Source organism: Acinonyx jubatus, chromosome A3 (assembly GCF_027475565.1).
Source record: "Acinonyx jubatus isolate Ajub_Pintada_27869175 chromosome A3, VMU_Ajub_asm_v1.0, whole genome shotgun sequence".
NCBI classification, from domain to species: Eukaryota; Metazoa; Chordata; class Mammalia; order Carnivora; family Felidae; genus Acinonyx; species Acinonyx jubatus.
In genome coordinates this window covers 98,789,818-98,803,661 of record NC_069388.1, presented here as the reverse complement: position 1 = coordinate 98,803,661, position 13,844 = coordinate 98,789,818, and the positions used below count along the sequence as shown (strand labels likewise).

General features: G+C 39.9%; 1 protein-coding gene across 8 annotated transcripts in view; it reads left to right on the top strand.

The window, feature by feature from the left end:
* Positions 1-9,280, top strand: part of IMMT (inner membrane mitochondrial protein) — a 40,496-nt gene extending 31,216 nt beyond the window's left edge. For all 8 annotated transcript variants that reach the window (XM_015075774.3, XM_015075772.3, XM_053200867.1 and 5 more), the window contains 5 exons: positions 3,127-3,141; positions 4,469-4,692; positions 6,345-6,476; positions 7,195-7,324; positions 8,330-9,280. In XM_015075774.3, the coding sequence (XP_014931260.1) occupies positions 3,127-3,141; positions 4,469-4,692; positions 6,345-6,476; positions 7,195-7,324; positions 8,330-8,943 (1,115 nt within the window). In that variant the 3' untranslated portion in view covers positions 8,944-9,280. The remainder of the gene's footprint in view (positions 1-3,126; positions 3,142-4,468; positions 4,693-6,344; positions 6,477-7,194; positions 7,325-8,329) is intronic.
* The last annotated feature ends 4,564 nt before the right edge of the window (positions 9,281-13,844 follow it).

Below are 13,844 nucleotides of genomic sequence, written 5' to 3'. Positions count from 1 at the left end.
CATTCTCTCATCTAAAGTACTTGTCTGTGCACTTCCCACTAGGTTAAAGGCTACTGATTTTTCCATGATAACCTCTAGAGTTGCTAACTATAAAAATTCTTTTGCTCATTTTGAAAATGCCCATTATAAAACATGAAAACAGTAAAGCAGTCGTTCTCAACCCGGGGCATTTTTGCCTGCCATAGGACATTTGGCAGTGTCTCAAGACATTTTTGTTTGTAATATTAGGGAGGTGCTACTGACATCCAGTAGGTAGAGGGCAGAGATGCTGCGGATCATCCTGCAATGCACAGAATAGCCCCTCGAAACAAACAGTCGTTTGGTCTGGAATGTCAGTAGTACCAAAGTTGAGAAACTTGGCATTAAGGAAAATATCCTATAAAAAGTGAAAGACCCCTGCAGTGCAGTTTCCGACCGTGTGTGTGTGCACGTAATCTCAATCTCGTTCTCTTACTAATCTTAAAAATAGATTACACATTCACATGATACAAAATTTGAAAAGTACAAATGGCATCTGGTGACATTTCCCTTACCCCCCATTCCCATAGCCACAGTTTTCTTCCCAGTGTAACTGATTTCTTGTGTAGTCCTGGAGATAGTTTATTATTTCACAGTTATCCCAGCTATTAATAAATATCCTCACCTCTGAAATCTGAATTCATTTAAGACTTATACACCAGGCTCCTTAGTAATGGTTTATGTTGTCACTTATTTTGCTCTTAATTTGTGTTATTTCACTAAGTTATAAATGTCCTGTTGATACTCTTTATTTATTTTTCTTCTCTGTAGCTGAGCACAGTGTTAAACATAAAATAACTAACATTATTGAGCATTATTTTATATATAGCACTGTGTTCTAAGTGCTTCACATGTATTTAAAATTCATAACAGCCCTGGGGTGCCTGGGTGGCTCAGTTGGTTAAGCATCCAACTATTGATTTTGGCTCAGGTCAGGATCCCAGTGTTGTGGGATCAAGCCCCGTGTCTGGCTGAGCATGAAGCCTGCTTGAGATTCTCTCCTCCTCTGCCCCTCTCCTGTATCTTGTGTGTGCTCTCTCTAAAAATAAAAAATAAAAAAAAAGTAAAACTTATAACACCCCTATGAGGTAAAGTTGTGTTGCTATGCCATATTTATAGATGGGAAAGCCAAGACACAGGTTAAAGTAATTTGCCCAAGGTTGGGAATAGAGCCAAGATTTCACTCTTACCATTAGCCTCCCTGTTCTCTGCCTGACTGATTTGTACTGGTAGTATAGGACCCCCTTTTAGGCTTTTGAGAAGAGAAATGATCTGATTGTAATGAAGAAAATTAACTTGTATGAGATTGAGGTGTAGGAAGGGACGTCTAAGGGCAAGGAAACTAGTTAAAAACTGCTGGAGTTATCTTAAGGGCAGAGTGATAGGGGTTGCCTGTTGTGTGTACCAGGGGCACTGAAGATGAAGAATAGGAAGAAACTTAGAAGTCACCATTTAGCATTTGATTTGTTGAACCATAATTTACAGTATCTAGTGAAATTCAGAATGTATATTCTCCCTGATCCAGCTGGTCAACTCCTAGGTATGTGCTCGGGAAGACACATGGGTGCATAAGGAGACTCATAAAAATTTTCATAGGAGCCCTGTTTGAAGAGCAGAAAAATCAGAAACTGCTAAATGTGCCTTCCATGTGGCAGTATAAATGAATAAACCAAAACTCTCTCACACATAAACGTTAAGAAAACAAGTTGCAGAAGAATATGTAGAGTAGGACACCACTTACATGAAGCTTGAGAACATGCAAAACAACACTACGCATTGTTTTAGGATGCATACATCTGTGAAGTATGACAAAATGAACGATACACACCATATTCAGTTAGTGGATACCACGGTGTGGGGAGGGAGGAGGAGCCTTTAGGAGGAGGGTGGGTGGATGTTGTCAGGATGGGAAGATTGAGTGCAGGTTGTAGATTGTATCCCAGGGACATTTCCTTTATTGCTGTGGACTAGTATATATTGTCATACTCATGTGCCTTCTTGGGACTGACAGCTTTTTCCATCCTTGCCAGTTTTTCCTCCTACAACATTGGGACAGATTGGTTTTGGTTTAATACCAGACTAAGTAGTTGCCTTTTAGAGCCATTTTGGATGAAAAAATACCTGTTTTTGAACTTTTTGAATCCAGGGGTCATACCCATGATGTTAAGAAGCTCATGCTGAGAAGCAGGAGACTGGCTGCAGCTCCCCTTTCCTGTCACGTGTCCTCAAGGTGGGGCCTGTGATCCTGGTGGGGAGCATCATCCAAATTATTTAGAATGTTATCTTTTTCTTCCTTACCATCAAATCAGTCAGTCATAGTTCTTAGCTTAATTTGCACAGGCTAAATGCATATTTAATGTGAATTCACTGCTTTTAAGCTTCCAAAGAAGAAACAGTAGCTTTGTAAGTATTTGAAATGTTAGGGGAGGCCTGGTATTGAGAACAGAGTCTGGGCTGGGACATAGTGAAATACTCTATGAACTAGTGTAAATGAGGAGAATAAATAAGAATTGTAGTCTCTGTGTAAAAACTAAGTTTTAGATTGCTCTAGCAAAACTAGAGATGACCCTGAAAACCAAAGCTACTTTTAATATGAATGACTCCTATTTTATAAAATGTTAGAATTTACCTTGATTTATATTGTTCTATATCCTTTTAGGTTTTAGGAAATAAACTCTATTGTTTTGCTTTCTAATATTAAAATACGCTTTTTTTGGGACGCCTGGGTGGCTCAGTCGGTTAAGCATCTGTTGATTTAGCTCAGGTCATGATCTCATGGTTCGTGAGTTCGAGCCCTGTCTTGGGCTCCGCACTGTGAGTGTGGAGCCTGCTTGGGATTCTCTCTCTCTCCTTCTCTCTCTGCCCTTCCCCCACTCATGCCCTCTTTCTCTCTCAAAATAAGTAAATAAATAAAAAGATGCCTATCCCTACACTTTAATGTTGCATGGTAGGTTTGATGGGAATCTTTCTTAGACTAGAATAGAATAAAAATAAAATAGACTTTTTGTACTACTAGTTCCTGGTTCCTTGTTTCTTTTTTGCAGCTTCCTACTTAATAACTGAAACGTGTACATTCTTTTTTCAAACTGTTCTTCTTTTCCTTTGTAGGTATTTCTGACCTAGGTGAGTAATTATGCGTGTTTTATGTTTAAAGTCTTTTGGCTCTTAAAATACTGAAGTTTTTTTTGTTTGCTTATGATTCTTTATACTAAAGCATCTAAATTTATAATGTAGAATTACGTTGCAAGTGATAAATCTGATTTGGATATATTTTTGGCATCCGTGTGCTCTCAGGAACAAAAATGTTTCACCAAGTAATTGGAAACCTGTTGTATGTATGTGTGTGTATATATATGTGTGTGTATTTTTTTTTAAGTTTTCATTTTGTAAAATTTCAAACATTAAAAAGTAGGAAGAAAGCTAGAATAAACTCCCAATAGATCCACCTTCAGTAATTATCAGCACTTGGCTAGTTTTTGTCATTTATTTCCCCAACTTATGTTGAAGCAGATCCCAAATCTATCCTTTTCAGTTGTAAACACTTTCTGTATGTTTTAAAAAAAACAATCACTGTACCATTATCACACCTAAAACAATAATTCCTTAACATCATCAAATATTTAGTGTTCAAATATCCCCATTTTGTAGAATGAATTTTTGTAGCTGTTTTATTTGAATCCGTACCCAAAGGAGCTATACATGTTGAATTTAGTCAATAAATCTCTGAACCCTCACTTTGTTTTTTGCCTCTCTGTTGCTCTTATTGTGGAGTCATTTATTATGTAGTATTTCCCTCATTCTGTATTTTGCTGTTAAAGTTGTAACTCTAAACCCATAGTAACATATCAGAATACTTGTGGAAGGTGAGATTTGAAAACAAAACAAAACACATGCTTAAGCCTAAATGAGGATCTCTGGGCGTGTGTACTTTTGAGAAAGCTCTACAAGGGATTCTAGTGGACAGTCTGGCTGCTGATCACTGTCCTAGGTAATGCCTCTGTTTAGGAAGAGGCACAAAAACTCTTACTAGGGAAGAGTCAGAATTCAAATCTGAATTTTAGCAGAAAAAAATATTAGGATGCGTATTATGACTGATCATAGTTATGCATGAATGAAAGTATAGAACTGATTGTATATGTAAACTGTCTTTAGAGGCAAAATTATAATGAATTGTAGAGCCTATTTATAATTAGTTCAATTAATTTGGGTTCCTGGAAAAGATTATATACATGAAGGCTCAACTAAATTACTTTGCTCGGGATTGAAGATGCCTTAGTTGGACACAAGCTATGAATTTCTGATGGCAGTGGAGAATCTAAATCTGTCTTCAAATGTTAGCTACCCTTTGGTTTCTTTACAGCTGTTAAATTGTTATCAGTTGAAGCAAGTTACCTTGTAGATGTGTAATTTTGGTGAAATCATTAACATTTTAATGTCGTTTTCTATTTAGCCGACAAGCTGTCTACCGATGATCTGAACTCCCTGATTGCTCATGCACATCGCCGCATTGACCAACTAAACAGAGAGCTAGCAGAACAGAAGGCCACAGAGAAGCAGCACATTGCATTAGCCCTGGAAAAACAAAAGCTGGAAGAAAAGCGGGCATTTGACTCTGCGGTGGCAAAAGCGTTAGAACATCACAGAAGTGAGATACAGGCTGAACAGGACAGAAAGGTAGAGGAAATGAGAAATTTAAAGTGAATCTACTTGATTATCCGCTTCTAGAGATAATACCAACAGTCCCGACATTAAAATATTAGATGTAAGTCATGCCAGCCGCCTCTTGAATGGAGCTTTGGCCCTTGTTCTAGCCTGAACTTCTAGAGAAGGATTGTTGGAGCAGCGTTCCTTTATGTTGAGCAGATGCAGAAGTGTAAGAAAGTAACAAGCCCTTGGTATCCAGGATTATCTACTTTATCTTTCCCCCTGTGGAGCCTGTCCCCTAAAGCACCACGGAAAGACTCTCTGTTGGGTTCTGAAGGTATTTTTTCCCCGCCAGTGTTTTGGTTAAGAAAGGATGCAACAGCTCCTCTAGTTTTCTGTCTGGGTACATCATGTGTTAGATAGGTGTCTGCGGGTTGATTCGGGAACCTAGGTACCCATCCTCCCTTCCTGTCCTCTCAGCTGCACAGTTGAGCACTGCTTCCTCTGTGAAGTGCTTTCTTCCCTAGTCTGTTAGGATACCACAAGCTCCTGGCCTTTCTCCCACCTTGTTGGCCATTGCTTGGACCCCTTCTTTGCTCAGCTTCCCCAATATTGGCATGTGCTGGCCTTGGTTCTGAAACCTTTTATCCATCTAAACTATCTCCAAGTGCTCTTATCTAGTCCTGTGACTTGGAAGTTTAAATCCTGTCACTTAGTTCTAAGCTTGGATGTCACGCTGTCAGCAAGGCTTCTCCTATTTCTTCAATGTAGAGTCTCTGTATTACTTTTTCTCATACTGCCTTATTTTTAAAAAAGAAGTATCACAGTCTGATGTCCATTTTGTTTACTTATTACTGTCTGATTACTTCATTGAAACGTACATTGTAGGAGAACAAAAAGTTTGTGTGTCTTGAGCACCATCGTATCCAAGGATATAGTAGGCACTGCCTGGCACAGGGTTGGCACTTTATAAATATCTATGCACTGATTGGATTTACTTAATGTTGTGTCTAGGAAAAAGTAAGTTATGAATTTCAGGTAATCAGTACTAAATAATTTGTAATATGGCCAATTGTTAGGCAAGACATGATAGGCTTTTCATATTTTTGTTTTGATCTGGGCTCTCTTGTGAATCTAAATTCATAGTAAAGTAAGCAGTTTCAGAGCAGTGTTCTTTGCTTAGGAGAAATTGTAGAGTAAGTACCAGATATTAATCAATTTATTAATTTTCTTAATACTTCACTCTAGGCATTATTCCTAGATAAAAAAATGGACACTTGAGAAGATGAATTCCCCAATTATTGTGATGAAGCTGTGTTTGATCCCAAGTCTTTGTAGTTATTTTTTCCAAAAAAACTTTGAGGATTTGTTAATCCTTAAAGGAGTGTGTGATTCAGGAAATGACAGTGTTTACCTTGCATAAGAGGCAGCTTGATCAGTTGGGAGAAACAGATTTTGGGGCAGAAAGACACCTGTTTGGAATCTGATTTTTGCCATAGCTGAGTGAGTCCCCTTCCAGCATTCAGCCCTGATCGATGTCAGAGAAGTCAAGGACGTTAGCCGCATGCTTGGTACGTTGTAGAGGTTCAGGGCATGGAAGCTGCCATCATCATTGCTACTAGTCTTTTTTTCTAAGAGCAAATGTGGAGAAATGAGAAGTAATCATTCTTGTGGTTTCACAGGTAGAGGAAGTCAGAGATGCCATGGAGAATGAAATGAGAACCCAGCTTCGCCGACAGGCTGCTGCCCACACTGATCACTTACGCGATGTCCTTAGGGTACAAGAACAGGAACTCAAATATGAATATGAACAGGTGGGGACCTGTTACAGCGCATCAGCTCCCTTCAGCCTCCTCTCCTCTTCATGTCCTCTGTGTGTCCTTCCCTCTGAGAATATGGAAGAATGGGGAAAGAATGCGAATGGTTGGTGCAGTGGGGCTTTTGTATTTTGCAACACTGCTCCTTTTTACATAAAGATGTACCTGTGTGTAATTGAGCAGATGTGTTTTGTATCTATGTCCTAGTCATTTGGAGCCTTCAAGTTTTAGGGAGGGTTGGTACAGTGAGTTTCAAAAATGCAGATAATACTTGACACACAGATCTCCTGCTTTATTTCCACAATCTCCTGTGGGTTATGTAGCAGCACTCAGATGTTTATTTCTGAGGAAACTTCCCAGAGAGGTTAAGTTTGGAAATCACAGCAAATCTATTACATTGGGGGGCAGTGCAGTTACTTTACTTTCTAAAGTTAGTATTTTCTGTTTTTAATTGCTTTCTTCTCCTGGTCTACTTCCTCTGATACAAAGTTCTGTCAGTAAATTTGTAGGGAATTACATACATCAACTATGAGTTTTAGGAAATTTTTGAAATCTTACACATAATATAGGAGTTTCATGAGAAATGTTTTGAGATTTTTAAAGGCCCTCTTTGCTTTTGGAGGTAGCATTTGGTGGTAGACTTTAGGGTCCCAGTGACTGACATGCATTGAAGTAGCATCACTTTCTTCTGTACACTGTTTATGTTTTATTTCAGGACCTGTCTGAGAAACTCGCTGAACAGGAATTACAGTTTCGTCGCCTCAGTCAAGAGCAAATTGACAACTTTACTCTGGATATAAACACTGCCTATGCTAGACTAAGAGGAATCGAACAGGCTGTTCAGAGTGAGCACACGGGCCTCTTACATTTTATTCAGTCCAACTTCTTCGTTAGGATAATGGGTTACATGCGTCAGCATTAGGACATAAAGATGCTGTGAAGTCATTCTATTAAATTTTATTCATTTCTGAGAAAATCAGCCCAGATTTGGTAAGTTTGGAACATAGGGTGTTTATGAGAGGAAATTAAAAAGAATCTAAAAATTAAATCTAAATACTTGAAGATTTACTGTGTGTGTGTCAGACTGGAGATCGCCGTTTACGAGGCAGGTTACCCAGCACACTTTGGTTATGTCTTGTGTGCCCTGAGTGGAGCAAAAGGTCAGCGTATCCCCACGCTTGCTGTCCAGCCCTGTCTGGAAGTGGTTATTTGCTGATTCCACCCACCAAACGGACAGTAGTTATTCTGAGGCTTCAGCGTGGCACACTGAAAGGGAAATGTTCTGACAGAATGTTGATAAAATGGGTTTTTTTTGGGGGGTGTTATAGAGCCATTTTTGTCAGATAAGTATAAAAGTAAACACCTAGGAAGTTGCAAGATTCAAGATCACGTAGTCCATTAGGTTTACTCGAAGTCTTCCATTCTTTGCAGGAAGTTTCTGATGGCCTTAGCATAAGTCTTAGCCTAATTTAAATGTTTTTTTCCCTCAAACATTCTAAAATAATTATCCTTGAATCAGATACTGTGTGTTTTTCTGGATGTCACAGTAAGAGGGGAAAGAGACTCTCTTGTGCTTGTGCACATACATCCTTCCAGTTTTCTCCATGGCTTGACTAAAAAGTTAGGTTTACCATGTTGCCTCATGAAGAGGCCGACTTCCTCGGAAAGAACATGCCAGAAATAAGTGTCAGGTGGGGTTGGAAAAGGCTCTCTCTGGCCCTATCATTTACCGTGTGGATTTAGCCTGTTGAGGGTGCAGGTACATCTACATCAGTTCTCTGCAGGTATGGGAAGGACATTTAGTCAGATGGAGAGAAAAATGTGTTTCTTTGCTTGTTTTTTCTTTGTAGGTCATGCAGTTGCTGAGGAGGAGGCCAGAAAAGCCCACCAACTGTGGCTCTCGGTGGAGGCATTAAAGTACAGCATGAAGACTGCGTCTGCAGACCTGCCCACTGTTCCACTGGGTAGTGCAGTTGAGGCCATCAGAGTCAACTGTTCTGATAGTGAATTTGCCCAAGCTTTAACTGCAGCTATCCCTCCAGAGTCCCTGACCCGTGGGGTGTACAGCGAAGAGACCCTTAGAGTCCGTTTCTATGCTGTTCAAAAACTGGCCCAAAGGGTAGCAATGATTGATGAAACCAGAAATAGCTTATACCAGTACTTCCTCTCCTACTTGCAGTCCTTGCTCTTATTCCCACCTCAGCAACTGAAGCCACCAGCGGAGCTCTGCCCTGAGGACATAAACACATTTAAATTACTGTCCTATGCCTCCTATTGCATTGAGCATGGTGATCTGGAGCTGGCAGCAAAGTTTGTCAACCAGCTGAAAGGGGAGTCCCGACGAGTGGCCCAGGACTGGCTGAAGGAGGCCCGAATGACCCTAGAAACCAAACAGATAGTGGAAATCCTGACAGCATACGCCAGCGCCGTAGGAATAGGAACCACTCAAGTGCAGCAAGAGTAAGGTCTAGGAAGAGTTTTGTAAAGTCTTATTTTACGTGAATGGGAATCAGCGATATATGAAGGGTTTGCAACAGGGTCCCAGAATTGTCTAGAAAGGAGCAGGTTATAAGTACTGTTCTAAATGTTAACACCTGTTGCATTTATATTATTTCCACTTGCTATCATGTCAGTGAACTCCAGGAGTAATTTCTTTGCAACTTGTGTAACATTTTCCGTTTTTCAGGTTTTACTGATCAGGCTCGTGAGCCATTCAAAAATAATGTTTGTGATCCCTATTACTATTGATTTTGCCCTTGGAGCAAACTGAATAAAACAAAAAGATGAAAACTGAGCAGCTTCTCCCTTTTCAAGAAGTGCCATTTCTTGTTTGTTGTATGGAAAACTTTTTTGAGAAGCGGCAACAGCAGAAGTAGGAAGTCCTGGGCAGTTTCCAGGCCGTGAATTGGGTTCCAAAAGTGCAAGGTCTGTTTTTGGCTTTGAAGGTTCTGGTGAACTGAGTCCTACTCAAACTCAAGTTTGGTCAAACTCAAGACTGACGTACAAGCCAAAATGCCAATATATTTACAATGGGAGACATGGCATTCTGGTGATTACAAGGCACCAGAAATAGTATGTACCTGAAACTTTTAAGTTGCTACAAGAAAAAGTTGTCTTTTCTCTTGGGACCCAATATATACACACCCGTGTATGTACATGAAAGACTTTTCAAACCACTGCTTATTAGCCCCTTTCTACAGGTGATGTACTGTTTTCTGGTCTGTTCCCTATTAATAAGTCAGTTTCTTTTCTACTCACAAATTAATTTCAGCAGTCCTCAAAACAGGTCACAGCTCTCAGTTCTGAAACACTGGTAATTGACCTTGTTCCTTTCTGGTACTTGGACTGAATATGTCTTTTTTGAAGTGGGGGTGGTGAGTCTGGAATCTTAAAAAGGATTGAATAATTTTGTGGTATATTTAAACTGGATTGCCGTAAAACCCAGAGAACTTAGTTCACATCTCTGAAGCTTAAGACGACTGCCATACTGGGTAAACATTAACCCCTACCTTTTGATTTTTTATTTCGACAACACTGTCAAAAATTTTTTCGTATTTTTTGTTGGGGTTTATGTGTTCACAGACTGAGGAGGCACTTTTATTCTGAGCAAAGTATCTGCAAATCATCGAGGAGGAAGGAGATGAATTTTTATATTTCTGTGGGTGAATGCCAGACCCTGAATTTGGACTGTTACTTACATTAAGTTTGCATGGCACTTGCCCTTTGGTTTGTGGATATTTTGGTCCCATTTTGGCCTTCGTTGATAATGCTATTCATTATGTTCCTCCTAAGCAGATTCTTAATTTCTGCAGTTACAGTGAGCTGATTTTTACCAGAGGATAATGAGGCTGTTCTCAAATTCAGCCTTCCTTCCCCTTTGGAATGGCATGAAATTGCAAAATACATTAACTTGTAAAGCTGACTTACCTGTTTGTCATAGTAAAGGTGTTTGTAATTTATACAGTAGGTAAAATACTACCAATTACAAGGAAATCTAAATTTCTCTAGGAGCCCAGAAATAACTCTCATCAGATGGGATTATCTGAACTCCTAGGAATACTGATTGGTTTATTTTAGGTCTGCAAATCAAAATAAGACCACTGGCTTTCAAATTTTAGTAGTTCCATTAGCAAACCTCCTTACCTCCACTGCATATTGGAAAACCAGTATGTTGAAAGGGGACTCTTGGCCTGGCCTGGATTTTCTTCTTGTGCCTAGTAAAACTCGGCAATGCTTCAAGTGAAAAGGGCCTTTACTTGGGTTCTCAGTTCTTCAAGGAGGTAGAATCCAAAGGAACAAGATTGGGAGAAGGTGGATATAGCCCTGGGCAGAGGGCAGGGCCACTCACTTTAGCATGTTTCATTTAAACTCTAAATCTCTGCCACTTTGGACTTGATCATGTGAAGCAAATCATTATTTGTCTTCCATTATCAATTTTTAGCCTTATATTGGGTTACCTTATTGCCTCCCTCTTGAGTGTGATAGGATAGCATCCCTCAGCATTTTAAACTCCTTTCTCCAGGTACATTAAAACTCTGGTCTTTGCTTTAAAATTGTTTTTTAGTTTCAAAATAATGTAACAAATTAAAATGCAGTTTTAGACCATCTTTTTTAGGCACATGGTCTACTGCTTAGCATTAATATAAATCCTCTGCTCTCTTAACAGGTTCTGGAAAAAAGCAGCCTCCAAGTCCCAAATGAGTTGTCCCACCAATTTTAAAGTAACTTGCTTGAACTCAGTGCAGAAGAACAGATAATTTGAGTTATACATAAATGGGAAATAAAAAGGATTATCAGGCAAATCACTCTTCATCAGGTCCAGTGGTCACCATTTCCCCGAACCAAAGCTCAGCTTCCCTACTTTGGCCCCCCTGATGCATTTAGGGGTCCTGAGGTCAGCAGGAGAACCTAAGAATGGATGGGGAATGGAGAGAAAGAGGGTTTACTTGGCCACTCTACCATGGCGTATGGGTAGGTGATGTGGTTTCACTGCCTTGTAAGTTCAAGCTAGCTGTATGGACACTGCCCCAGATCTTTAGGAAGAGGAAGGAGTTCTGGAGGGGTTATGAGGCAAGAGCCAGCGGAGAAGTGCCATTGTTGTAAGAACAAATCCCACTGTCACTGGTGGCAAAGTTTAGGTTTCCCTGGGAATAAATTCTATCAAGACCTTGATTCCTCTTGGACATTCTTGGTTTAAGAGGTTGAAATCCTGCTGATCTCTGTAAATTCTTGGGCTTGATCTGTAGTCCCAAATTGTCTAAGTCCATAGCTGTGTGGATCAGATGGACAGTGTTTTTACAGTTAGGCTGCTTCCTGGGCCTGGCTGGACATTCCTTCACTACCCAGACCCTGTGCACCTCATATTTTGGCCATTCTATTAACACATTGTCTCTCATCAACCAAATCAAAAACTTTCCTTTGGTAAACTGCCACTCTGCCTCTAAAGACCTGATCTAAAGGAGTCTATAAACTTGCCCCGAACTTCCTTGCTCCTACTGACAGCTATCTCAGAAATATCCTATTTCAAGGTTTTTAAACTTTATTACCAGCAGGAAAATAATTTACATCATGACCAGATAGACTTCTACATGTGTATCTACACGTCTACTGCACTGTAAAATTTATCACAAAACAACTACTGCAGTGGTGTACTGTGATTTTCTAATCCATTTCAGCATTCTAATCACCCGCAAAATCAAACCCTGCAGTTTTAAAACCAACATAAGAGTACATCTTATCGCTAGTCTTCAGATGTTTTGAACCCCCTAATCTGCATTTCTAGTCTGCACACATTGGTGATACGAGGCAAAGTGGACAAGTTTATTCAGAAGTAACAGGACTCCTCCTTTGACCCTTGCCATTCCATGGGTCTTGATCCTAGTTTGTTCTTCTGATGTTTTGGTTTCTTTTTTTTTTTTTGTTAGGTTACTGAAAAATAAACTGTCCTCAGTTCCCAATTTCCAAAAGGCTGTTTTCTGACCAACTTGGTTGCTTTATATGCCACTAATGCTCCAGCGCTTTTTAAAACTTGGTTCTGGTCTTCACTGGATTGATTTATAACCCAAATCTTACATCTTATACCATTTTGTTTAAAATGTTGAATTGAATTTTAGGTTATAATTTTTCCTATATAAAATGTCAACATCAGGGAAATGTTAAGACCTAGAAGAGTGGTCTTAAAAATAAGTTGTAGCATGTGACCAAGACACTACTCATTTTACTCAATGCCTTTTAGGAATGCAGTATTTGAGTTGTATTACAAGTTTAGAGACCATCATAAGGAAGAACAGACTGCAAGTTGAAATGGAGAGCCAGGACCAAAAGCAAAAATTGCTAGGTTATTTACTTCAGCATGGGGAAACATCTTTTACTATTAGAGGCTAATATTTCACTAGTGGGTGAATAAACATCTAAAAATGAGAGAATGGAGGGGCACCTGAGTGGCTCAGTTGGATAAGCGTCTGACTGGCTCAGGGCATAATCTCATAGCTCATGAGTTTGAGTCCCACACTGGGCTCTGTGCTGACAGCTCAGAGCCTGGAGCCTACTTCAAATTCTGTGTCTCCATCTTTCTCTGCCCCTTCTGTGCTCATGCTCTCTTTCAAAAATAAACATTAAAAAAAAAAATTAAAAAAAAAAATGGATACCAATCCTATAGGCCCAATTTTCTGAAAGTCTGAAGCAATTAAAACCACTGAAGTACACTGAAATCCATTACAAATTCAGATGACATCAGTCCAGATGGGACACTGTCCCACCAACTCTAGCTGCCAAGCACTATGCTAAAGATTCAGCTGGGGCCTGGCAAGGGGAGAAGTATCACATTTATAAGGATTGTGATGAGTGAGCATTTGGCCATGCAGAGAGCGAGGCATTTGTAGGTGAGATGGGAAGGAGTTAACAGAAGCTTCCAGGAAGCCAGGTCTCCCTTGAAGTTGTAAACCAAGATCAAAGGCTAATCTGCTTTAATTGTCCTTTTGTTCATTTGCCTTGGTTTATCAAGAGTCTAATGGGACAATGCACATGAATGCTTAAGTAGCTAATCTGTGTCATTCCCCTGCCTTCGTTTTCCCTCGATTAAATGTCTTAAACTGAACATTCTAGGAGAACACATGAAACCATGCTTAGGTTTCTGAGAATGCAGGAGTAGGTCCAGGCTAGAGAGGATGCAGAATGGAGCTGGGAACAGACCTATATACACACAATATTGTAGCCCATCAGTGCCAACTCTGGCAGGGTAAGGATGAGGCTGTTCATCAGTGGGGAACTCATGGGGTCCCTCAGTAAATCTGGGACCAGGTATGAGCAAAGCAGCCTGTGGAAGCAGCCCTGGTGAAGATAAGGATGCTCTTGCAAACCAGGGTC